Here is a 27,817-nt window from a genome sequence, read left to right on the forward strand (position 1 = left end):
CCCAATTAGGTTGTGTCTGTCCATGTGTCTGTCTGTCTGTCTATCTATCTGTCTATCTGACAATGTCTCATCCGTCCATCCGCTTGTCTGTCTGACAATGTATCTGTCTGTCTGTCTGTCTGTCTGTCTGACAATATCTGTCTGTCATCCATCCGTCCGTCTGTCTGACAATGTCTCTGTCATCTATCTATCGATTGATCTGTCTGTCTGTGTGTTTGTCTATCTGTCTGTCAGTCTTAGGGATGTAACGGTATGAAAATTTCTAATCACGATTATAGTGACCAAAATTATCACGGTTATCAGTATTATCACGGTATTGTTAAAATGTGCTGGAGATGTTCAAAAAGTACCCACACATAAATCACTTCACCAAGTTTCATACTTAAAAATCAACAAACAGCAAATAAAATGACTTTTTGTTTGCATAATCACTAAAACAATAACATTACCAATGAGGTCTGGATTTTAAATGACAATTTGACTGACACCAGTTTAATAGCATGTTCAAATAAATAATGTAAATGTTCAAATAAAGCTTTGAAAAAGTTTAACATAAAGGTAGACCACACATTTCAGCCTTTAAAGAAAAGGGTTAAGTTAAAATGATAATTGATTAATAAATGATTATATGTATTTTATCTGCTCCATAAATAATTCCATATAGCTTATCTGAATTGTTTAAATGTGTAGAAACCACATAAGCTTGTTTTTCATCAACCGGTTAAAATTTACAGCAGGTCATGCAAATTTGGTCCATTTTTTGGCCAGACAGAAACTGCACACAGACTGAATGTAAATAAGTGTCTGTAAATCCACTCTCTGACAGCAGGTGGCGCTTTATACAGAAAAGCTGAATTACAGCTGATTCCCGTGAACTCCGCAAACACTTCCTTTAGCTATTACATGGAGCGAAGATGAGAACAAAATGCCATCAAATCGTTTCTGAAGACAGTCCGAACCTTCAGAGGTACATTCATATAATTAATTCATTGATATATTCATTTGTATAATTCCCTCAGCACTCTTTTAAAACCTCCCAGCTTTTCCGCCCTATTTTCACTCAGAACGAAACTACTCTGCTGCCGTGCGCACGTGAGACTGTTACTGAAAACTCTGCTTTATGCTGGACAGTATTTATTTATCGCGAGTTGTTCAAATCACGGTAATCGAATACGGTTTTAATGATAATTAAAATATGAAACGGTAATACTAACCGTGGGGAATTTTATCATGATTTATCGTCAAACCGGTAATCGTTACATCCCTAGTCAGTCTGTTTATATCTATCTATCTATCGGTCTGTCTGTCTGTCTGTCTATATCTATCTATCTGTCTGTCTGTCTGACAGTGTCTCTGTCATCTATCTATCTATCTATCTATCTATCTATCTATCTATCTATCTATCTATCTATCTATCTATCTATCTATCTATCTATCTATCTATCTATCTAGCTATTTGTCTATCTGTCTGTCAGTCTGTATATCTGTCTGTCTGTCAATGTCATCTATCTATCTATCTATCTATCTATCTATCTATCTATCTATCTATCTGTCTGTCTGTCTGTCTGTCTGTCTGTCTGTCTGTCTGTCTGTCTGTCTGTCTGTCTGTCTGTCTGTCTGTCTGTCATCTCTCTGTCTGTCTGTCTGTCAGGCCATAATTCAATGAATTACTTTATGTATTAGTTGGTGAAAGCATACACAGCTGAAAAAATAACAGGATATTGGAGGATTAATAAAATAGCTTTGATTGGGATAGTGTCAGTGTAAAAATTAGAAAAAGAGAGAGAGAGCGCAAAAGAGAGAGAGGTTGAGCGAGCAAGCCAGGCTCAGGGAATCAAACCGTTTTTATTAATCTGAGAATTCTCTCAGATGACGCAAAGACTGTGACTTTGCCTCGTCTCTTTCTCGCTCTCTCTTTCTCACCCTCTGTCAATTCTTTTCACATGTCTCTTTCCTAATGCCTAAATCTTGCTGGATGGGAGACGGCACAACAGCACAGGTAAGACTATGATCTACTGCACGTTACTGTTCTTGTTTCTGTTTAAACTTGTCCCTTACCTTCTCAGTATGCCATAGAACTTTATCTATATTTTTGTTCATGCTTTATTTAATTGGGCTTGTTATATTATGGCATGCTAAAACACCGTATATTGGACATAAAGTCCTTTTACATGAGTTCTTGCTCATGATTATCATCGGTCGTCCATGATTGTTGAAGCGTGCATGGTGTTTCCTTTTTGCCTTTAAATTCCTCTCAGTGTTGTCATTGCACATGTAATTGCTGCAAACTTAACAGCACATATCAGTTAACAAATAGCCCTGGTTGGGCATTCTTTGAGCGTAGTGGTAGTGTGAAGTGTCAGAGAGATGATGGATGGTTTTAAGAGTGCAGATTATGAATGAGGCATGCTTCATTAGAGGCACTAGTGAAAAGAGGAGTCAACCAGCCGTAGACAGATCGCTAGATTGAGACATATTGGAGATCAGGGTGGCTTCAGAAATGAAGTAACGAAATAGTTGATTCTGCAGACATGGAGCTTAATGGCAGATTGACAGGGATTTAGGAAGGTAAAATGAGGGTTCCTGCGGGGCTCAGTTAGGGAAAAACTTGCAGTAGAGAAACAGAGAAGGGGGAATTGGGGATTTATTAATAGCAAAGCTTTAGCAGGGTAAGGCGAGCAGATGTGATAGACAGTCTGTGCTTAAGGAGTTCAAACAACAGATTAATACACTCAGATTATAGTCAGAGATAGAGGGGTAAGGGGGAGGGTGTGTGCAAGTTTGTGTGTGTGTGTGTGTGTGTGTGTGCACGGATGTGTGTGGTTAAGCAAGATGACCATACACGTCAGCACATGCAAAGGAATAAGCCCCCAGATGGACTTACACACATCTACCTGCAGATGTGCTAGCTTACCCTTTCAGAATTAACCACATGCAGGCAAAATAAGTAATAAATCTTACTTTACAGTATAAATACATCTCATTGCTTTACATCAGTCTAAAACATATTTTCACAGTATATGCTCACATTCTGGCAAAAGGTTAAGATGCATGGCTTCTTAATATATTTTCTTATATCTCTTTGTCCAGTTAAAATAACTAAACTTCCTTAACATAATGTTTCGTACTTGAGAATATAAATTGCATACTATATTATGACTTGTTTTACAGAATAGTTGTTGAATAAAGTTTATTATTGTTATTAATATTATTATTATCCCATTGGAAAATGTAACATAATTAAGTTTGGTTTATGCATTTAAAAATGCCAATAGAGTAAAAAGTAAAATATATTTCAAAGTATTTAAAATATCATTGTGAATGAACTAAAAAAAAAAAAAAAAATATATATATATATATATATATATATATGTATGTGTGTGTATAAGTGATGAGTTTTTGGCTCAAGGTTTGCATATAAAGTCACACCAGAGGAGTTCAGCTGGGATCAGGACTTGGCTTTCTGCATACCCGTCAAGTTCTTCCACGCTGACTGAATCAATCATGTCTTTTTGAACCGTGCCTTATACACAGAGGCACTGTCATGTTAGAATAGAAAAGGGTCCTGTCCAAACTGTTGCTATAAAAGAAGCACACAATTCCCTAGAATACCATTATATGCTTAAACATTCAGATTTGTACTCATAGAAATGACTAAAGTAGTCAAACATGTTCATTAGAAGGGGGTGACCCAATACTTTTGGCAATATAGTGTGTGTGTGTGTATATACATGTATGTATGTGTATATATATATATATATATATATATATATATATATATATATATATATATATATATATATATATATATATATTAGTATTTGACATTTTGTTTAGTATTCCTGTAGCTCAAACAGTAGCAAATGCCATTGACAACACTAGTGTCGTTGGTTTGATTACCAGGGAATGAATGAACTTAAAAAACATATACTGTGAATGCAATGTAAGTTGTTTGGGCTATAGACAGCTGCCAAATACGTAAATGTATGTAGATATTTAAAATGCTGATAAATAAAATAGTTCATTGCATTTGATGTTTGGAATGTGATATAGTACATGAGATTTTTCCTGTTAAAAGAAAAAAAAAAAAAAAAATCCTGTAGTTCAAACTGTAGAACGCCTGCTAGCAACATCAAGATCATGTAACTGGTCAAATATATAGTTTAATTTCAAAGTGTCTTAAATATTAATCTGTATGTGAAAATGTATGTGACCCCCTCCATATATAATGAGATTATGTGGATGGGTCTAGTTTGCATAGTTCATGTGTGAGGTTGAAAGACAACTGTGGTGTCCAGTCTGTCACTGTGTTTCTTCCATTTTCTCACTGAGGCAGGGAGTTATGGGATTATATCTCTATCCCTTTGCAAAGCCCACACCAAACAATCAACCTCAGAAAATAATCCATTAGGTCTTATTCTTCAGTAGTTCTTCTGTTTAGTTTAAGCCACTAATTGGACAAAGTTATCTGTAATATGACAGAAATGTGGTTGTTCAAACTTGTTTATGTAACTTTTTCATTTTGTTTGACATTGCTATCTTACACAATATCACTGAAGCGCCTGCAAATAAGGGCAGCCAAACCACAAGAAACATACCTCCTCCTCCAACTTACCTCTAGAAAAAAAGAAAAAAAAACCCAGCTATGTGGTTAGCAGTTGTCCCTGTGTGATGGTTTTAATATCAGCTGGTCAAGATCGGGAGATTAGCTAAATTTTCTTAAACCAGGCTTGGTCAAGGTTTATCTCCATTACACTAATCTTTTTCTCACTTGCTTATTTTGCTTCTTGGCTAGCTTTCTAAAAGGATTCCCCTAGGCCTTTCTGTCTTCCAGGGATTTTGCTTTGACCGCAATGTCAAGTCTTCTGACTGGAGGAGTAAAAGTGATATCTCTCTATCTAACATCTTCTGGCACACTGATTAAAACCCCCAGAATCTTTAATTTTCACACTGTGTGATCTACAAAAGGAGGCCAACCGAGTTTGTTTTTTTTGGTAAGCTGTAGTTTTGCCTGCGGCTGATCTTTTCATCTATTCCGTTCCTGAGCATCCTGTTCTGTCATAAAGAGCTTGCAACTGTAAACCGAACCTGCACTGTTTGAGATGGCTAAAGTCCAGCAGCTTAGTTCGGCTAAGCTGTAGGTATTTGTTTGATTGCTTGTTTGAGGAATGATCTCAGCTAATGTTCATTAAATGTCAGTAAGGGGAGGAAATAAATAGTGTCTAAGTAGAATACATAGTCCTTGCCTCAAGATGTGGTACTGTAGCAACCAGCAAGTTAAGACTTCATTTTATTTTGTTTTTGAGAACAATTATCATTTAATTCCTTTGATGGTGTTTAATTGAAATTATAGCGTTGAGTTGCAATGTGTTCTTTTTGGTCTTCATTTTCAAAGTAAGTTGAAGAAAGATTTTACACCCCACAAAACTATTATTAGAATCAATCATGTTTGCAATAGCAATACATGAGTGTAAAATCCCCTAAAATCCACTGAACTCTACACTGTAAAAAGATTGCTGTAAATTTGACAGTAACTTACAGGCAGATGGATGCCAGTAAGTTACTGTAAAAACGGTTACAGTATTATTACTGTAATTGCATTTACAGTATAATAATGGGTTTACTGTATTTTCAATTACAGTATTATTACCGTATTTTCATTTCCAGTATTATTACTGTATTTTCATTTCCAGTATCAGTGCTGTAGTATTTATTTTCATGTAATTTAAACATGTTTTGACCTGTAAAAAACAATCAAATTGTGGTACAGCACTGTAATCCATTATTTTTACCACCCGGACCCCATAAAAATCACAATAACTCATGAGTAATAGTTCTGATGATATTATTTGTAATTGTTGAACATTTTCTTTTTAAAAGTATTAATGTTTTAAATATAAACACAAAAAATTTGAACACTAAAATATGTAATGATTAAAAAAAAAAAAAATTATACTTTTAAAGATGAGACTAAAACTAGTACCAGTAGGTGGCAGCAAGCCATTGTCTTAATGATTGAGCCATTGAGTCATTTATTCAATCAATTCATTAAAAACTGCTGATTCATTTAGGAATGAAGAAACTGGTTTTATGAATGGATCAACGAATCACTGATTCAAGGCATTCAAAAAAGGTAAATTCATTCAGCAATGAAACACTGTTGTGTGCGGAGACGCACAACATGGCTTTGTTTAGAACAATTTTTGCGAAATAGAGCAAAAAGACAATATTTTCTTCACGATTTTAAATCACTTAATATTAACTTCTTGTTTATTGAATTTTGTTGCCCTGACACTCACCTGTCTGCCACAGACCATGCTAAAAGCTAACCAATCTGTTCATATAATCTAGTCATTCTAAATGTTTGTGTGTGTCCTAGAAAATCTGTGTTTATAATACCATGATTTAAAATCTATATTTGTTGCTATACAGTAACAGTAATCTAATTTTGTCAGATGGGGATATCGGTATTATGAATTTATAGGCTACAGTAAGTTAAAGATACCTGAAGCAACTGCATTTTGCTGTTTAAGTGCTGGTTTAATACATTTACGTTTACATTTATGCATTTAGTAGACGTTTTTATCCAAAGCGACTTACATTGCATTCAAGTTACAGTTTCTATATTTTTATCAGCTATTGCTTTCCCTGGGAATCGAACCCATAATCTTGGCGTTGCTAGCGCCATGCTCTACTATTTGAGCTACAGGAAAGAAATAGAAATAAGAAGTATAAGAAGTACAAACCCGATTCCAAAAAAGTTGGGACACTGTACAAATTACGAATAAAAAGGGAATGCAATAATTTACAAATCTCATAAACTTATATTTTATTCACAATAGAATATAGATAACATATCAAATGTTGAAAGTGAGACATTTTGAAATGTCATGCCAAATATTGGCTCATTTTGGATTTCATGAGAGCTAAACATTCCAAAAAAGTTGGGACAGGTAGCAATAAGAGGCCGGAAAAGTTAAATGTACATATAAGGAACAGCTGGAGGACCAATTTGCAACTTATTAGGTCAATTGGCAACATGATTGGGTATAAAAGGAGCCTCTCAGAGTGGCAGTGTCTCTCAGAAGTCAAGATGGCAAGAGGATCACCAATTCCCCCAACGCTGCGGGTGAAAAATAGTGGAGCGATATCAGAAAGGAGTTTCTCAGAGAAAAATTGCAAAGAGTTTGAAGTTATCATCATCTACAGTGCATAATATCATCCAAAGATTCAGAGAATCTGGAACAATCTCTGTGCGTAAGGGTCAAGGCCGGAAAACCATACTGGATGCCCGTGATCTTCGGGCCCTTAGACGGCACTGCATCACATACAGGAATGCTACTGTAATGGAAATCACAACATGGGCTCAGGAATACTTCCAGAAAACATTGTCGGTGAACACAATCCACCGTGCCATTCGCCGTTGCCGGCTAAAACTCTATAGGTCAAAAAAGAAGCCATATCTAAACATGATCCAGAAGCGCAGGCGTTTGCTCTGGGCCAAGGCTTATTTAAAATGGACTGTGGCAAAGTGGAAAACTGTTCTGTGGTCAGACAAATCAAAATTTGAAGTTCTTTTTGGAAAAATTGGAACGCCATGTCATCCGGACTAAAGAGGACAAGGACAACCCAAGTTGTTATCAGCGCTCAGTTCAGAAGCCTGCATCTCTGATGGTATGGGGTTGCATGAGTGCGTGTGGCATGGGCAGCTTACACATCTGGAAAGGCACCATCAATGCTGAAAGTATCCAAGTTCTAGAACAACATATGCTCCCATCCAGACGTTGTCTCTTTCAAGGAAGACCTTGCATTTTCCAACATGACAATGCCAGACCACATACTGCATCAATTACGACATCATGGCTGCGTAGAAGGAGGATCCGGGTACTGAAATGGCCAGCCTGCAGTCCAGATCTTTCACCCATAGAAAACATTTGGCGCATCATAAAGAGGAAGATGCGACAAAGAAGACCTAAGACAGTTGAGCAACTAGAAGCCTGTATTAGACAAGAATCGGACAACATTCCTATTTTTAAACTTGAGCAACTTGTCTCCTCAGTCCCCAGACGTTTGCAGACTGTTATAAAAAGAAGAGGGGATGCCACACAGTGGTAAACATGGCCTTGTCCCAACTTTTTTGAGATGTGTTGATGCCATGAAATTTAAAATAAACTTATTTTTCCCTTAAAATGATACATTTTCTCAGTTTAAACATTTGATATGTCATCTATGTTGTATTCTGAATAAAATATTGAAATTCGTAACTTCCACATCATTGCATTCTGTTTTTATTCACAATTTGTACAGTGTCCCAACTTTTTTGGAATCGGGTTTGTAATAGAAATAATTTTAATGCGCATGAAAACTCAATCTTAATGTGCACAAGACATGGTAATAAAAACATTCGGGGCTTCAGCCCCCTTAGCCCACCCCTAGCGCTGCCCCTGTTTGATACCCAGGGAATGAATAACTTAATAAAATGTGTAGGGGAGCGCAGGGCACAAACTAACACGGGGTTAGTTCTAACACACATGTTTTAAATATTTCCACACATAATAGCATAACCAAATTTACAGTATTTACTAGCTGCCATATCAATGATCCGATATTCAATGATCTGCCATATATTAGATCCGATAACATTTTAAGCTGTCATATGGTTATGTTACAACGTGCCCCTCATATGTTACAATGTACCCCAATAACAGGGCATGCTGTCACATTTCACTTCCATTCTTTTGAAATAAATAATGAAAACATATACACTGTAATTATGAAACAACACAACATATTTTCTCTAGACCAGTATGAAATTAAAGTGTATAAAAAAATTATACTCTGAACCCCACGTGGATTTACACAAACTAAGAAAGTCAAACACTGTTAGGTTGTGCCCCGTGCTCCCCTACTTTAAATACAATATAACTCGCTTTGGATAAAAGCATCAGGCAAATGCATGAATGTAAATGCAATGTAAAACTAAATGTATTTTGTGTTACCTAATTCTGCATTTCTGTAAAATGGACAGATCGATTGTAGCAAGACCTTAGAGGACTTTGGCATTTGTATTGTTGTAAAATTGTCTTATTGCTAGGCCGATTGATTTGTATATTTCTTCAATGTAATATACAGGTAAAAGTATAAAATAATTGCAAAGCAAATTAAAATTTCATGGCCTAATTTTTTAATCCGGTGAGGAAAGCAGAATATCCTCTTCGCCTCAGCGCCCTGATTGCCCTGTTAGGTTTATTTTGCAGTAATTTTGGAATGCATTATTCCTTGCATATTCCATATGCTCTCTTTTTAAATTTTGGTCTTTGTACACATGTACCAGATGGACGCTTTTTGGTTGTTGCACAATATCTGGGTTTGTTCAGCGCTTCACACCGTCTGCTTTGCATTTTTTGATGCTACTGTCAAGTTAGAAGTAGTTAATCTAAAAACACGTCTCAAGATTCCATTGTGTTCCATCTCACATCCTGTGTGAATGCCACTTAAAGGATTAGTTCACTTTTAAAAAAACCTTTGCTGATAATTTACTCACCCCCATGTCATCCAAGATGTCCATGTCTTTCTTTCTTCAGTTGAAAAGAAATTAAGGTTTTTGATGAAAACATTTCTCAATATAATGGACTTCATTGGGACCCAAACGGTTCAAGGTCCAAATGACAGTTTCAGTGCAGCTTCAAAGGGCTTTAAACGATACCAGACGATGAATAAGGGTCTTATCTAGCGAAACGATCGGTCATTTCAAAAATAAATAAAAAAGTTTAAGTTTTATAAGCACAAATGCTCGCCTTGCTCTGTTCTGTGATGCGCGTTCGTGACGTCACGTAATACGCAATGACGTTGAAAAGGTCACGGTTGACTTAGGCGGAAGTACCGAGGTTAAGCGTATGGGGCTGTCACGTGATGAACGAATGAACTAATCAATTCTCTTTCCGGCTCACGCTGCATTGGTTAAGCGTATGGGGCTGTCACGTGATGAACGAACGACTCAAACCCGAACACTTGTCAGATAAGAGGTGGTGCGCTAATCATAGACTAAAGACCCAGGTAAACAATTAAGTAATATTTTCTGTTTCTTATAGCATAGTTTTGTATTGTTTGTAGTGTGATAAACGTTTGCATAAGTAGTAGATGTGTTTGGAAAGTAACAGATAACATTTGAATTATATTTTGCTAAAATGAACGAAATGAACGAAATGACCCGAAAAAAGATTCGTTCATTTTGCTGAACGAGACTCAAAGGTCCGAGTCGGTAAAATGATCCGAACTTCCCATCACTAAACCCAGAAGACAACCATTAGTAGATTTTCTTTTTCTGTTCAGTGTTCCAAACCTGTATGACTTTTTTTTCTTCATTGGAAGATATTACTGGTGAACTAACACTTTAATATCATCTTCTGACTGACAGCCAAAGCTCTTACATTATAGGTGGCCAATCCTCTTCATGTTCTTATTCATAAATCAATCTAGATTGGTGGAAAAGAAAAAGGTCACATACTTTATCGGGGGAGGGATGCATTGTGACTCTGGCTGATATTACAGACCTGCATCATGGCTTAAGAGCGCATGAATTTATGTATTTCATTGTGAGAGTAATTGCTCTTTATTATTGCAAAGGCTATCAGTTTTCTTTCGTGAATTGAAGTCATTGTGCCTTACTTGTTGACTTGCATTCCTCCAGTGTTTCACTAACATCCTGACCTTTCTTGAAAATTGTGACCTCCCACCAGCGGTGTGACTTAAAGTTACTTACTTGGTTACAACCTGTAACCTCCTCTCTGAAAAACAAAGCAGCTCTCCAAAAAAGGGATTAGCAGAATGTAGCAGCACTTCATTTTTATAGGCGCAGTTCTGGCATGTTGTTGCCTGTGTTTGAATGCGGAGACCTTCGTGAAAACAGGTTTACGCTTACGACTTCAGGGAAAATTGTTAGGGATACAGACTCGCGGGTCATAAGCTCTTTCTCACTCTCTCTCTCTCTCGTCTCCCATGAGGCTTCACAGAGGATTATGTTTGTGCAATTGAAACTTGGCAAATGACTTCCCTCCCTCCCTCCCCCTCCAAAAAAAAAAAAAAAAACATTTCAGCAGTGCTGCCAATCCGTCTTTATGTTTGAGCAGCAACTGTTGTTTTAGTTTAAATCTGTGATGGAGAACAAACAGATGAACAGGACAGGGAACATCCAGAGAAAGAAAGAAAAATGCAGGTCAAAGAGTCAGAACCAAACAGCACCGAAAAACAGTAAGAAGAGAAAGGGCAAAAAAGCCAAGACAGGAAACTCAGGTGAGTATTTATCTTGTCTAGTTAAAAGAGACAAGATTATTCTTCACGATGATGCAATTCATAGATGTTTGTCGCTCTGTCTTTCAGCTCTTGCTTTCTTCTGAACACGTGTGTTTATTCTATATGTTTCATTACTCAACCCTCAGTTTCTCCCACCTCAATCAGTGTCTGGCTTCAGGCAGATGTTTTTAATGGGCCGAGGCTGATGAAATGTTTATCGGCCACACTTGGCAGTCACATGGTATTCTAAAGGAGCAGGAGCTGTGTATTATTCCCATATGGAGGTTTGACAGAGTACATATGGGCGTGTCTTTGTGTGCGTATAAGGGAGCGCTTGAAAAGTAGCAGTTTAGAAGATTAAAAGATTGGAAGGAGGTTATAATGTTTTCTTGCAAGGCTTTGTTCCTTTGCAAGCGATGATCTCAGTGACTTCCAAACCGAACCAGTTTCGGCATCATTTGATTTCTCTTTATAAAAGAGGCATGGCGTTATAGGAGAAACAGCTGTAAGATACACGAGAAGTAAATCTCTGGCTTGACTGTTTTGGTGATCATACAGATCACGGAATTGCCAACTGCTTGATGCAGATGAGAAAAGCAACATGTTGTGTGGTGCAGATGTTGCTTGGGAAGTTTCAAATTAGCCTTTTGTTTATTTATGCATTTTAGATTGTCAGTACAAAGACTTGGTCATAGTCAGTCATAAATCATTTAAAGATTAAAAAAGAGGAATACAATCAAATGAGGCTTCGCGATACATTGGCCTCCAGTGTCATGAGCATAAACAGCAACAGATGAAAATAATAATAACCAATTATGGTAATGTGGTGTGTTATGTTTCGGCATGGTCACGTAAACACAGCAGAGGGTCATTCAAGGCTTTCAGATGCAATTTCATGAACCTATTATGACACTCCTGCTGTAATATAGGCCTGTGTTGCTGAGGCAAAACATTTGTGACCAATGCATTAGTTGTGAGGGTGTTGATCTCATCCACAACTACAGTTCAGTCTCAGACATCGCGGTTACTTCATCTATCTCTGTGGTCTTTGTGTTTTTCTATTACTAATATGACTTTTATACACACGCCAAGTTTGTTGTCATTCTGGTGAATTGTTTTGCTTAGACACTGCTCATTAGCATGATAGAAAGAGAGCTTGGGGTATTGATAAAGATATTTTTCATTGTTTTTCCTCATTGCACTAGTATTTTTCTAGAGAAATTTTTAGAAACCGGGCGTGCCGAAGGAAGTTTGTCAGACCTGGAGAGAGCAATTCCTTGGCATTCCCATTTATCTTATTGGCTATTACTCAGCTTCTGTATGTTCTGTGCAAGATCATAACCACCTTCCTCAATGCTTGACTGAAAAGCATTTTGTTCTTTTTCTTGTTCTGGCTATTTAAAGAACTTAGAGCTATTCTAAGCTAGCAGTCAAAACTGTTTTGCGAAGATTAATCAAAAAGATTTTAAAATTTAATTTGACCATTTTTAGTCTCAGCAATAATCAGTTATGTGATATGTAATTAGTATATTTAACATTAATAATTGATTTAATATATTTTCATAGTAAAAGAATAAAAACACAGTAAAGAAACAAACAAACAAACACACACACACACTGAAAAAAATGATACTGTGTACACACACATTGGGTTTCCATGTTTCATCGGGACATCCTATTGACATAGTGGTTTTTATACTGTGCAAATGCTATTTTCTATCCCCATACCCTAAACCTACCCCTCACATAAAACTTTTTAGATTTTCAAAAAAACATCTGTTTTCCTCATGGGGACCAAAAAAGAATTTTGAATATTGCCATCTTTGTGGGGACATTTCATCCCCATAATGTAGGGTATACCTAAACTACAGATAGATAGATAGATAGATAGATAGATAGATAGATAGATAGATAGATAGATAGATAGATAGATATATCTTACTGACCCGCAAACTTTTAAATGGTAGGGTACATATTGCAAAATGTCAATGGAGATAAATGCTTTTTGGCAGTAGAGTTGAGTCAATTTGGTATCAACCAAGTGTGCCGCACATGTCCTTTAAAAGTGAAGCCAAAACATTTTGATCGCCATCTGGCGGCTGGCTGCTTTACAGGTCATAAACCCTGCCCTCACTATGTAAACAAATGGGACTTGAGGCAAATTAAATAAACAAATTACACTTCAACTAATTTTTCCCAAAGATGGCTTCTGTCATTTTCTCCTCACATTGATGTATGTTCAAGTGTTTGTTTTTCTAATCCACCTTATTTTTCCCGTAAGAGCAGGCACGGTCATTTGTAAGTTTTATGGCTTCTGGTCTCATCCGCGTCCAGCTACTTTTTGTTGTACAAAACAGCTCATTTTGCAGCTTGATATTGCAAATTGGTGTGTCTTACCATATAATTGCAATGTATTATCTTAATTATGAACACACTGGTTTGTAGTGCAAACAGTTTTACCGTTTACTGCACGTTGTTATTCTTCTCGTTATTTTCCTAGAGTGGCTAATGAACTGGAAGTCTTGCACATAGGCTTACTTCTGCATTGAACAATTAGGTGGATAAGTTTGCCTTTAGTTCGTTATTTAATTCTGTAAAAACGGGGTGTGGTGTCATGATTATGAGCTTGTGATTGGATCTGCAGGAGTTTGGGGGCAACTTTGATACCACGGCTCCAACTCATGACAGCAAACTCGGGCTCCAAATGGCATTATCAGCGCAAGATGACAGTGGCCATACTGGGAGGTTCTGGCTTCACTTTTCTATAGTAGAAAGAAGTGTAGAAGCATTATCCATCTTTTTTTTACAGTCTATGTTATCAACCAGCAGGGTCTAACTGGGCCGTGCTAACTAGCAAAAATTTGACCCCCTGACCCCTTGAAAAACAGCCTGAGTTCACTGGAGGCATAAAGTGAAGGGTAAGGAGGGGAAAGGTAGGGATGTTTAAGTGATCATCACTGTTTATTTACCTTGCATTTTCCTTCTTCCTTTCTCCCTTTCTCTTGACTTCTACAGATAGGATGACGAATAAGCATTTGGGCAACCAGACAAGTGCAGCATTGCAGATGGACGATGGAGTGGAAGCAGATTTAAAAGACAACAGACACCAACAATGTGGCTGGTTTTCACGCAACCTGCTCCTTGCCCTCACTATACTAGGTGTGCTCGTGTGTGCGTGCATGTATGCATGTGTGGGAGTGTTTGTACACAACTTTAGATCTGTCTGTCTGACTCCTTCCTTGGAAGTTCAGGGGATTAAATAAATTTACCATTTTATTGCCTGTTTTGTGGTCATAAACTAATAAAACCTAGCAAGTCACAGTGAGGTCATAAGGACAAAGCAGGAGAGATGGCATCATCTCTAAAATTGTGGATAATATACGGGAAGAGATTAGTTAATTGCGTATGCAAAAGGGGGTGTTTAAGGCACAGCAGCAGTAAAGAGGAAAGAAATGTTCATGAAAACTAAAATACTACTATTTTGTGTCTAAAAACAATTTATAGATGTATGATACCACCAATTTAATCTCAGTTTGTCAGCCTTTATCATCAGCTTTCATCTACTCATTTTTTATACTTACATTCTTAGAAATATAAAACATAAACCTTGTCTGTGGTTTCATAACTGTGATCATCGGTCAAACCGCAGACAAATACCAAACTAGCAAGTTCTCAGCAAATTTTTTGGCCTCAATGTAGTGACACTGTTTATACAACAGTAGTTTGAGATGATGCAGATACAAGACAGTTATGCAGTGGTGCATGTGAAAAACCCAGTGTCCTACAATGATCCATACACCTTTTAATAAGTAAGCCGAACATAACCAGTGTAATCGACACTCTCACAGGTGTTATAGCGGGCACCGTGCTGGGCATGATGCTGCGTTATGTTCCTGATCTGGACACAAACACTCTCATGCTGGTTTCCTTTCCGGGAGACATCCTAATGAGAATGCTGAAGATGCTCATCCTGCCTCTCATCATCTCCAGTCTCATCACAGGTCAGTCCTTAATCACATGTGTTGTGTTTTAAGATTGCTAAATGGAAACAGAGTGTCTACAGCACCAAAGCAGAAGCCATTTATCTTTGTTGATACAAGATCTCTCTCTTCTTCTGACTGGCTCGCAGGCCTGGCCGGTCTGGATGCTCGCTCCAGTGGAAGAATGGGCACCAGAGCAATGGTGTACTACATGTCCACCACAGTAATCGCTGCTGTTCTGGGTGTCATCCTGGTGCTTGGAATACACCCTGGGAACCCAAAACTCCGGTCCGGTCAGGTCAACTCCGCCCCCAAGAACCAAGAAGTGAGCAGTCTGGACGCCTTTCTGGATCTGATCCGAAATCTTTTCCCTGAGAACCTGGTCCAGGCCTGTTTTCAACAGGTAAAAAATTGTGCTTGTGCTTTGGAAAGTTTTAAGTGGAGTCACAAGATCACCCAGTATGCACTTGGGGTCAGAGGTTTACCATGAAACCGAGTCCCTCCCACAAACAGAGACATCATCTTGTCATCTTTCTGCATTTCTGTTGTTTAGAAAATGAACCTTTCAGAACAGTGGCACAGCAGGTTGCTTGTGATGTATATTGGGATCCTGGGGTCATATCCCAATTGACCGATAGTTTCATGCTATCTGCGGCTAATGGTTCACAGCTGTTGTTTTTTACATTGTTTGTTCATGGTTTTTGAGCATGAGGACATGTCACGCAACCTGTCCTGTCCATCTGCCTAATTTATCTTGCTTCTAACAAGTGACAGATGAATTTGAGTTTAGCCAACAAACAATATGAGAATCATTTTCTCTTCTCTTTTAAAGTGGCCTATTTATTTTGCAATCCTAACGATGGATTATTATTTTATTATGTTCATTTAAGCATAGTTTTTTCCTGCTGTCTGCTGTCAGATAAAAAAGTACATTTATTGTCCTTTTACCGTTTTTACATTGCAGTTTCAGCTGTGTTGTAAGTTGGAATTCCTGCATCCAACTTCGTTTCCAGAGCCAAATTTTACTCGCATTTAGTGCTACTACGGTTGTTGTATACAAAGGCCTAAAAAAGGCTTTTTTTCTAAACTAAAAGATAAAATGAAAATGCTGGGCTTAAAATGTTGTACATTATTCAGGTGTTACTCTACATATTTGTGATGTTCATTTCTTTTTAAATGAATTTTACAATATCTTACGTTCACATTGTAGTTGATGTTTAGTATTGTAGAAGCATTTGTTCTTCCATTTATTCTAAATAATTGAAGCTTTTGAATGCTTAGGGTAGGGTTCCTCAAATTTTTCCCTGGAGGGCCAATCTACTGTAGAGTTTAGCTCCAACCCTGGTAAAACTCACCTACCTGTGATTTTCTAATGATCTTGAAGACTCTGATTAGCATGCTCAGGTGTGTTTGATTAGGGTTAGAGCTAAACTCTGCAGGAGTGGGCCAGATTTGAGTATCCCTGGCTTAGGATGACCATACATCCTCTTTTTCCTGGACGTGTCCTGGCTGAGATTTCTTAATTGCCTAAAATGTCGAAAATTTGCATTGGTTCTCTGTAGATCCCACCTTCTCACGTGCCATGATTGGTCGATTATGTACAATGCTTGCATTGGTCAAACTTCTTTGCAGTATTTACTTTCATCAAGTATGAAACCAATAGAAAACAAAGCCAAAAGATGTGTTCAGCTTGAAGGGGTGCTGCGCAGATCAGTCTGTGTGTGGCGACGGTCTGCGCAGCACCGCTTCAAGCCAAACACGCATATAACCTGGACAATTTATACAATTTAGAAATCCCAGCCAGATCATGTCCAGGAAAAAGAGGACGTACGGTCAACCTATGAGAGACAGCTCTTAACAGAGCACATAATAAACATTATTGCGGTGTGTATGAAACTGATTCCAGATAACCAAGCTCTCATCTGAGAAGTTCCTTCTAATTGTTTGCAGAGCTTTATATACACCATTTCACAACGGTTCCACCTGCATCATAAGCTCTTTGTCTGATAGTTTGTTTGCTATGTCTGCATTGCACATCACATGAGCAGCGCCACACTAAAAATACATTTATTTTCTAATGGAAGTGGGTCAAGACATTTTATGAGAACAACATTGCAGAGGATAGACTCAATAATATGACTAAGACTAGTAAGGTATAATAAAAGGTTATGTGTTTACTTCCAAAACAATAGTTTTCCATAGACAAGTTTTGTTGACTACTATATATTTTCACCATAGATTACATGGTAACTCATACTTTATACTTAATTTTTTTGTACAATTTATTGTATTGTCCTGTTAAATAGAATGTTTGATAATAAAAATAACATTTACAATGCAGTAGTAATATTACTAATAGTATATTTATACTAAACTACTCTGTAAGCAAAACTCTTTTGGACACTTCAAGATTCAAGATTTTTATTCATTACATACACAATTATACAGGGTATAACCAGCAGTGAAATGTAAGTCAGGTCCGCTCCAAGGACAGTGCCATTATATAGAATACAAATATTAAGAAAAAGAAAGTAGAAAAAATAAAATAAAAGATAAAAAATATAAATATAAATGTGCAGGTCAGTATGTTTTTGACTTAAATAGTAATAAAGAGGAATGTGCAAAAAGTTGTCCAGGGTATGTAAATAGCAGCAATATGAGGTAGAGAAAAATTATGAATATCTTATTGATATAGTGATATTTACATGGAGTCAAGTGATGTTATGACACAGAGTTAGAGTTTAGGAGCCTGATGGCCTGGGGGAAGAAGCTCCTCCTAAGTCTCTCAGTTTTTGCCATCAGGCTACGGAAGCGCTTACCAGATGGAAGCAAAGTGAATAGTCGGTTACCAGGGTGATTTGTGTCCTTGAAGATTTTGACAGCTCTATTTTTGCAGCGTTTGAGGTAGATGTCCTGCAGAGAGGGGAGAGCAGACCCTGAGATGCGCTCAGCTAAGCGCACAACTCTCTGTAGTGCTTTGGAGTCCTGATTGGAGCTGTTTCCATACCACACTGAGATGCACTGAGTCAATACACTTTCTATGGTCCCTGAATAGAAAGTTTTCAGGATTGCTGGTGAATTTCCTCAGCTGTCGCAGATGGTACAGTCTTTGCCTGGCTTTCTTAACCTGTGTTTGGATGTGTGTAGTCCAAGTCAGGTTCTCGGAGATGTTCTCGGAGACCCCGCTCCACTGATCATAAGAGGAGTGTAGGGCCGCTGCTGTCTCTTCCTAAAGTCCACGATCAGCTCTTTAGTTTTGCTCACATTCAGAGAGAGACAGTTGTCCTGGCACTTTTACGTAATCATCATCTGTTTCTTGCTTGCCTTTTCAGGTTCAAACGGTGCAGAAAAAAGTAGCTGTCCCAGTCCAGAACCAAACAGAACCGATCCTTGTCAACCGGAAAAAACTGGAAATGAAGTGGGGAATGAATGTTTTAGGTTAGAGTATATTAGGGTTTTTTTGTTTTTTTTACTTAAAGCACAAAATACAGCGTAGATGTAATTTTAACTACCAGCAAATACAAAAAGGGTCATTTAAATTTGTGTTCCATTATTAGAATACCAAATAACGTTATGATTTATCAATAGATGAATTTCTGTTTAATTTCACTGTTTTTAATTGTCATTTTTGTCACCTGTGTTGTAAGGTTTGATTGGTTTCTTCATCACGTTTGGCATCTGCATGGGGAAAATGGGAGAGAGGGGGAAGCTCATGTGTGATTTCTTCAACATCCTTAATGAGATCATCATGAAGATGGTGTCCATGATCATGTGGTCAGTATTCTGCCTTTATCATGATTATATATCTATTGCAACTGAAACAAATTAATTTATTTGAACCATTTTATGGGTGTCATCCACTCATAAATAACACTAATTAATCTCTCCATGTTTTGATTCCTGAAGCATGGGATAAAGCAGTACAAAAACCTTATATACTTCTGTAGTCTAAGGAATTATTGTGTTTGAATCAGTCAAACATGTTCAGAGGTGTTCAGCAGAGTGAGAGAATTGGACAGAGAGAAAAGTATAGCATGTAAGGAAGAGGGAGAGGGGGGGATTTGTCAGGGAGAAAACAGCACAGGAATCTGAGAGAGTGCAACATCATAGTTGTTCCCATGAGTAAATGTGGGAGTTTTATTCTGGATGTAATATATCCTCCGACACATAAACCACAGACAGATACCCACATGCTGGCAAAGAAAGACATAGCAGAAAACAGATAGAGCAATGAACTTATGAATCATGTCTGCAGAACTGAAACGCTTGATCCGTAATGTAACAGGCCATTTTACAGCACAAAAGGAGTGAGACAGTGGGAAGGAACATGTTTGTTTCATACTCTAATACATCGTTAACATTAAAAGAATAAACACTGAATAAGTAAATAGCCCAAAATAAAAGCTAATGACAACAAATCCAGTCCCCTCTCAGCCCTGAGACCGTCCCATCTGTAACTAACTGTGTTCTGTGTTTTCCGTTCACAGTATGTAAACTGTTCAAACGGTACAATAAACATAATCTGTTTCTTACATAACACACGGTGAAATATTTATATGCAGCATTTCAGATGAATTAAATTTAGACCACATAAGAAATAACGTCATCTCATATGGTGTTCAGGTTGCGAAACTGGGCCAATATGATGATCCCCTTGCAAGGGACTCCCTTCTAAAAATGTAAAGGCAGCTATATACAGTTATAACCAAAAATATCGGCACCCTTGGTAAATATGATCAAAGATGGCTGTGAAAATTAATCTGCATTAATCTCTTCAGATCCTTTAGATTCCCAGCTCCATGTTGGTGCTTTTTCTCTTCAGTTCACCTCACTCATTTTCTACAGGGTTCAGGTCAGAGGACTGGAATGGCCATAGCAGAAGCTTGGTTTTGTGCTCAGTGACCCATTTTTGTTGTTTTTGAGGTTTGTGTTTTGGATTATTGTCTGGTTGGAAGATGCAAAAATGGCCCATTATAAGATTTCTAACAGAGTCAGACACTTGTTGATTTTTTTTTATCTGTTGGTTTTTGATAGAATCCATGGTGCCATGTGTCTAAACAAGATGTCCAGGACCTCCAGCAGAAATATAGGCCCACAATATTAAAAATACAGCAGTATATTTAATTGTACCCATGGGGTACTTTTTATCCCTGTGTGCACCAAACCCATCTTAAGTGTTTGCTGCTAAAAAGCTAATTTTTTTTAGTTTCATCTGACCATAGAAGCCAGCCCCATTTGAAGTTCTAGTCGTGTCTGATAACTGAATATGCTGGAGTTCGTTTTTGGATGAGCGAGGAGAATTTTTCTTGAAACCCTCCCAAACAACATGCGATGATGTAGGTGCTGTTTGACAATTTTTTTAAGGTGTTCTGACCCTGAGACTCAACTATTTTCTGCAATTCTCCAGCTGTGGTCCTTGGAGAGTCTTTAGCCACTCAAACTCTCCTCCTCACCATGCATTAGGACGATATAGACACACGGCAGTTTCGTAACATTTTATGTTGATTGGAAATTCTTAATTATTTTTGGAAATGGGAATTTTCACTGCTCTAGCTCTTTTCTTAAAGCCACTTCACTAATTTGTGAAGCTCAATTATCTTTTGCTGCACATCAGAAATACATTCTTTGGTTTTTCTCATTGTGATGGATGATTAAGGGAATTTGGCTTTGTTTTCCCTCCTATTTATATTTCTGTGAAACAGGAAGCCATGGCTGGATAATTTCATGTTCATAATCACCCTGGAGTGCTCAAAATTGTAAATATGAATGGAAATATACTTCAGAGATATTTTACTCATAAGAATTTCTAGGGGTGCCAATAATTGTGGCCAATGTATATTAGAGAAAAACATTTATTTCATAATGGTATTTCCCCCTATTTTAAATTCTTATTATCCAATGAAAGGTTAGATTTTTGTGAATTTTTTCAATAAAATATCAAAAGGATCAACAATGCAGATTAATTTTCGAGCCTTCTTCGATCATACTTACCAAGGGTGCCGATATTTTTGGACATAACTGCATGTATAAAGACACATTTATAATGAGTGAAGAAAAAAAGTAAGTGTGATTTATAATGTAAACATTTTCAGATTTTCAATTCAGATTTCCGATTTATATAAATATTGTTCCAAAGCAGCTTTCCTGAGAATATTCCGAATATTTTATTTTATTCTTAATAAAATTATTTTATTTTTAATAAAATATATCTTTTTATATTCCACAAATACAAACTTGATACAAACAAAATGTATTGATTGTCAGTCAAAAAGTTAGAGAAGTATTATGGCTCACTAACATAAAAAAAAACAAACACTTGACATCAACTCTAAACAGCTAAACTGACCAAACTAATAACTCAACTAATCTGTCCTCAGGTACTCACCAGTAGGCATTGCCTCCCTCATCTGTGGGAAAATTGCTGCTATCGGTGACCTGGAAGTGGTGGCGAGGCAGCTGGGCATGTACATGGTCACGGTTATAGTCGGTCTCGTCATTCATGGCGGGTTCATCCTGCCAATCATATTCTTCACCATGACTCGGAAAAACCCCTTCACGTTTTACTCTGGTATCTTCCAGGCTTGGATCACTGCGCTGGGAACGGCCAGCAGGTACAGACAGCAGACTACTCCTCATGTGTTTCATGGTGATATGCTGATTGAAGAGTTCTGGCCGCACAGACTTAAGAGTTAAAGGTCACATTTGGTTAAAAACATTTGTCTTGAGAAGCACGATCTATCTCTTTTTTTTACTCTTTTACATATAGCACAGCCAAAACAATTCTCATGTTGAAAATATTTTATACTTGTATGTGGTCTCAGATGTTTTAATATAAACTCCAACATAACCAAAAAAACATCAGATGGATGACTTATGTTTTAGACACCACATAAATCATCCACACTACCTAATCTGGCCAAACACATTCTGGAGAACATCAGAGAATGGAAGTCTAGAAAGATGAATCAGTCTAAATGGATGAGAAATTATGGAAATATTTTACAGAGTTGTTTATGAATAAATCTGGGTTTACATCTGTTGCGCCAAACCATTTTGGCACAGAATATGCATTCAATCCTATCAACTTTGCTTTTTTATATATAATTACTGGTTTTGTGGGTTATTTTGGAAATAATATTTAGTCAGAGCAATTTTCAAACAACAAATTAACATTTGTTTGACAATTATAATCAATTTAGCTTTCTCTTTTTCAGTGCTGGGACATTGCCAGTGACGTTTCGTTGTCTGGAGGAGAATCTAAAGATTGACAAGCGTGTGACCCGCTTTGTGCTGCCCATTGGAGCCACCATAAACATGGATGGCACTGCACTCTATGAGGCCGTAGCAGCCATTTTCATCGCCCAGATGAATGACATTGCCCTAGATGGAGGACAGATTGTCACTGTTAGGTAAGGAGATGTGGAACTGAAACAAGACAAATTGTGGCTTATGCAGTGGCTTCAATAAAGAAACACATGCACACAACAACATCCCTTTCATTTCCATTTATTTCAAATGGTCTTTTTAGTCACAAGATGAACAATCAGCTTTTAGGTTGCAGCTTTTAATTTGTATTTTTATCAGTTTATTTTATTCAGGTAAGACTTGATTCCTTATAATTCACTTTAAAATGGGTTGAATTTTTAAAACACAAACACAGGTCTTATACATAAAATCCCATTATTTTAATGACTGAAAAATTGTTGTCATTTGTATGTATTTTAATTTATTTTATTTTAATATAAAATTATATAAAATACAATTTTTAGGTTGTACCATCAAATTTTAATGACCATGAATTTGTAGTCAATTTAATTTAGTTTAATTTAATATTTTATTTTATTTTATTTTTCAGGTAAGATTTGATTCCGTATGATCCATTTTTAAAATGCCATTTGTTGTCTCTTTTAAACATCTGCCTGCTAGTTCTCACACGCAGTCTGAATGCAGTCTTGATTTATGAGTCACATGTTTGGTTTTATGATCCTTTGTGTTGTGCCATAACAATCTGGTTATTAGTACAATTATTTTAATTGCTTTTTATTACCATGTCTCTATAATTGTAGTACAGTTACAAAATAAAACTTTAACCTGCAGCTTCATCACAGATGTTCCTCCTCTAACTGAGTTAGCATCTTCTTCCAATTCTTCTTGTTATTTTCCTCATTTCCACCATTGAACTTTTTCTTTTTTCACCCCCTCAATAGATCAAATCCGTCAGTGCCGCCCCATGCTGTCTCAGTCGTGGTGGTATAATCCCTCTCTATCTTTCTCTGCAGTATGACAGCGACTTTAGCCAGTGTGGGAGCGGCCAGTATTCCCAGTGCGGGTCTGGTCACCATGTTGCTAATCCTGACCGCCGTGGGCCTTCCAACTCAAGACATCAGCCTGCTCGTCGCTGTCGACTGGCTTCTGTGAGTTCAAACGGCTCTGTTTGTGTTATCTATGGGCCCTGATGGCAGCCTGAGCTGTTCTGAGTCAGCGTTTAGAGCTGTTTTTGTGTGTCTTCAGTGACAGAATGCGCACCTCCATTAACGTGGTGGGCGACTCTATCGGGGCGGGCATTGTGGACCACCTATCACGGGCAGAGCTCGCCATGATCGACGGGGACATCCCTCTATCAGATGAGGAGTTTGTCCCCCCTCCGCCTCTCCTCACTGAAATAGACCTCATAGACCCTCTCAAACCGCCCGAACTGCCCCCTCGCTCCCCGCGGCCCCCAAAGCTCAACCATCACGCCCCGTCTCTGACCCCTTCGCAGTCTCAGTCGCATTCTATCCCGCACTCGCCCCGCTCCGTCCGCTCTCCGTCACCTCACTCCATCCGCTCGCCCTCCCCTCGCTCCGTGTGCTCTCACTCCCCAAGGCCCTTCCGAACACATTCCCCTCGTCTTTTACCCAGGACGGAGCCTGGATACTGCACCCTGCCCACTCATGACAACCAGGTGAGGCTTCGTTCAGAAAATAGAAATATTATGTTTGGAATTTTGTTTTTTAAGCTATGAGTTTCTCAAATAAATGACTGCACAGATTGGTTTTACAGAAACAGATCGCCTAAAATTTTAATGTCTGTCATCATTTACTCACCTTCATGTTGTTCCAAACCTGTACGACTTTCTTCTTCTGAAGTCACTCTTTTTCTTTTTTACATACTACAAAAGTGATCAAACTGTATTACCAATTCTTAATAAGAAACAAATACGAGTTGTTTTGTGCAAGCAACAGACAGAGATCAAAGTCATTATTCTCTGTTAAGCTTCTTGACGTGTTTAGTAGAGTTCATGAATCAAACAAATCTTTCTTTTGAGTCTGATCTTGTCAGTGATTTGTTATATACAGTTCACCAATCTGAATAATTTGTTCGCAAATTGGGCTGATCTGTGGGGTTTGTTTTTGCATGCTTGTTGAACCTTCCTTTGAAAAACGTCTATCCTTGTTCATTGTAATTGCATGAATAAGAGGGACCAAGTTCTGCGAAAGAACAAATACACTACACAATACACAAATAGTACACAAAGAATATCCTGTTAAATTTATGATGTAAACAAATACGACAGCTGTGGTTTCCAGAAAAGAGTTTGAGGTATTACAAGATTTTGCCACTTAGGATTCTGTATATTTCACTAATTATCAGAGTAATAAAAAACAAACAAAAAGAATAAACAAATGATTTATATATGTGACCCTGCACCACAAAACCAGTCTTAAGTGTCAATTTTTCAAAGATTTATACATCAAAGCTGAATGAATGGTCTTTCCATTGATATGTGGTTTGTTAGGATCGGACAATATTTGGCTGAGATACAACTATTTAAAATCTGGAATCTGAGGGTGCAAAAAAATCTAAATATAGAGAAAATCACTTTTTAAATTTGTTCAAATGAAGTTCTTAGCAATGCATATTACTGATCAAAAATGGAGTTTTGATATATTTACAGTAGGAAATTTACAAAATATCTTCATGGAACATGATCTTTACTTAATATCCTAATGATTTCTGGCATAAACGAAAAATCAATCATTTTGACCCATTCAATGTATTTTTGGCTATTGCTACAAATATACCCCAGCAACTTAAGACTGGTTTTGTGGTCCAGGGTCACATTTAATATGTGAAGTGGCTCTCAGGGACTGGGGGGAATTCCCTTTTACTGTAAATTATCCAGTAATTCATAGGTTTACTTTCAACCATAAATCTGACAGTAATTTCACCACAATGGTAAACCATTTACAGTTTTTCACTGTATAGGTTAACTTACAGTGAATCAGGTTTTACTGTAACATGTTTACCGCAACATTTTTCTGTAAAAATGACATTGTATTGACATGAGGGTGAGTAACCTGATCATTTCAGTCTGATCAAGTAATTCCGATGTTTTTATCCTGAGGTATTTTTGTTGTGGATATGCTGTTAAAAGTCACTCATCACCTCATATCCCACAGATTACCACTCTTCCCAGAGGTTTCCGAGAGAGAGGCAGAGACCGGGAACGAAACAGAGAAAGAGAGAGACTGCGGGAGCGTGAGCGGGATAAAGGGAGCGAGACCGAGGAGGACGAGGAGAAAGAAAGAATGATGGACGTGGCGAGCGACGGAGAAGAAAGCGACGACACGGCGTACGACAGGCGCCACGGCATCCCACCTTGTGACCTGCCCTGAACGAAACAAAGCTGTAGCACATTTTCACAATGCTTCTTCCGTATCTCGGAACCCACCTTTCTGAGTGAACGCTGGCATTTTTGTTGTTTGGTAAAGACTTTGAGTACCTAGGTTTGTTGTGTGTTTGTTTTGCATTGAGAAACTTGATAAAAAGCGAATGTAGGTTTCACTATGTTTTATGTTTAAGCTTTATAGTCTAGCAACTGCAACTGTTTGTAACTTGTAGCTTATTTGCTTTTACAGGATTTCAGTAATAAACCGGATGAGTGGCTCTGAGCTTCTATTGCATGTGCTCTGCCAATCTTGATTTTATTTATTCTTTGACTTCCCTATCATATAATTTATCTAGGCTACTGGGATACTGGATGTCACTGCACTGCACTGTAAAACCCAGACTTACTCAATGGTCCAGGGAAAAGATAGCCTTGACTCATTTGAGCTGCCTTAGTTTACTTTTATAGTCTAGATGTCCTCTGTTCAGTTGCCAGTGTAACATAAACAAAACGACAACAGGCAGTTCAAATGAGTCGAAGCAGTTGGTTCCTATAAACAGTTGTTCCAACTCTCCCGTTTTATGATTTGTTGGGTTTTTCTTTTGATGGTGGCGAGGACGTCACGAGCAGCTGTGAGTAATATGATGCAATTTCTCTCCGTACCCCTCATGTTCTTTCCCTTTCTTAAATGTGAATCATGCACGAAAACATCATTTGCATGTACAGATTTACCAATACACTGTTTATATTAGTGGATGTGACATCAGGCTTGCACACCTCAGTGTCGCCAGACCAAAAGCAGTTACATAAACCTGACATCGTATTTTACTTGTATAACAATTGTCCTTGCACAAGTCATCCACTGTCATGCTGTATGAATGCCAGTGTAGTTTCCACTCACTTCCAGCCTATTATATAAAAAAAAAACTCACAAATGAGATTTTTTTTTTATTCATTTTTCATACTTAAGAACATATTTCCAAAGAATTGCAATATTTTCTTTTAAATAAATATTATTTCATTGCTAAATTATAATAGTATTAAAGGGTTAGTTCACCCCAAAATGAAAATTCTGTCATTAAATACTCCCCCTCATGTCGTTCCAAACCCGTAAGACCTTCGTTCATCTTCGGAACACAAATTAAGATATTTTTGATTAAATCGGAGAGCTCTCAGACCCTCCATAGACAGCAACGCAACTGAAATGTTCCCAGGTCCAGAAACGTAGTAAAGACATCAGTAAAACAGTCCATGTGGCATCAGTGGCTCAACTTCAGTTTTGCGATGCTACGAGAATACTTTCAGGAGGGTCAGATAACTTTCCAATTTCATCAAAAACATCTTAATTTGTGTTCCGAAGATGAGCGAAGGTCTTACGGGTTTGGAACAACATGAGGGTGAGTAATTAATGACATAATTTTCATTTTGGGGTGAACTAACCCTTTAAATTAAATAACAGTATTAAACTATAATAGTTAAATGGTTGGAGGTCAGTCATTTTTTTTAAGAAATTAATACTTTATTCAGCAGCGATGCATTAAATTATCATGTTACAAAAGATTTCTGTGATTGTTCTTTTGAACTTTCTATTCATTGAAGAATCCTGAAATTACATTTTGCATATTTTATGTATTACTTTTCCACAAAAATATTAAGCAGCAGAACTGTTTTAAACAATAATAATAATAATAATACATGTTTTTTGAGCAGCAAATCAGCATATTACAAAATTTTCTGAAGGCTCACGTGACACTAAAGACTGGCGTAATGACTGCTGAAAATTCAGATGTAAAAATTTAATAATATTTCCTAATATTACTGATTTTACTGTACTTTTGATCAAATAAATACAGCCTTGGTGAGTATTAGAGACTTCGAAAACATTCAAAATCTT

At 37.4% G+C, this 27,817-nt stretch overlaps 1 protein-coding gene across 1 annotated transcript; it reads left to right on the top strand.

Moving 5' to 3' along the window:
• Positions 1–857: 857 nt before the first annotated feature.
• Positions 858–25,930, top strand: LOC306856981 (excitatory amino acid transporter 2-like; the record flags this gene model as incomplete). The annotated part of the gene is made up of 11 exons (XM_079396573.1): positions 858–967; positions 14,308–14,451; positions 15,141–15,293; positions 15,422–15,675; positions 18,605–18,710; positions 18,920–19,046; positions 21,650–21,883; positions 22,487–22,681; positions 23,552–23,686; positions 23,784–24,216; positions 25,715–25,930. The coding sequence occupies exons 2-11, from the start codon at positions 14,313–14,315 to the stop codon at positions 25,928–25,930; spliced, it is 1,992 nt and encodes a 663-aa protein (XP_079252699.1). The 5' UTR covers positions 858–967; positions 14,308–14,312.
• Positions 25,931–27,817: the final 1,887 nt, after the last annotated feature.

The sequence above is a fragment of the Barbus barbus genome (genome assembly GCF_936440315.1).
Source record: "Barbus barbus genome assembly, chromosome: 3".
NCBI classification, from domain to species: domain Eukaryota; kingdom Metazoa; phylum Chordata; class Actinopteri; order Cypriniformes; family Cyprinidae; genus Barbus; species Barbus barbus.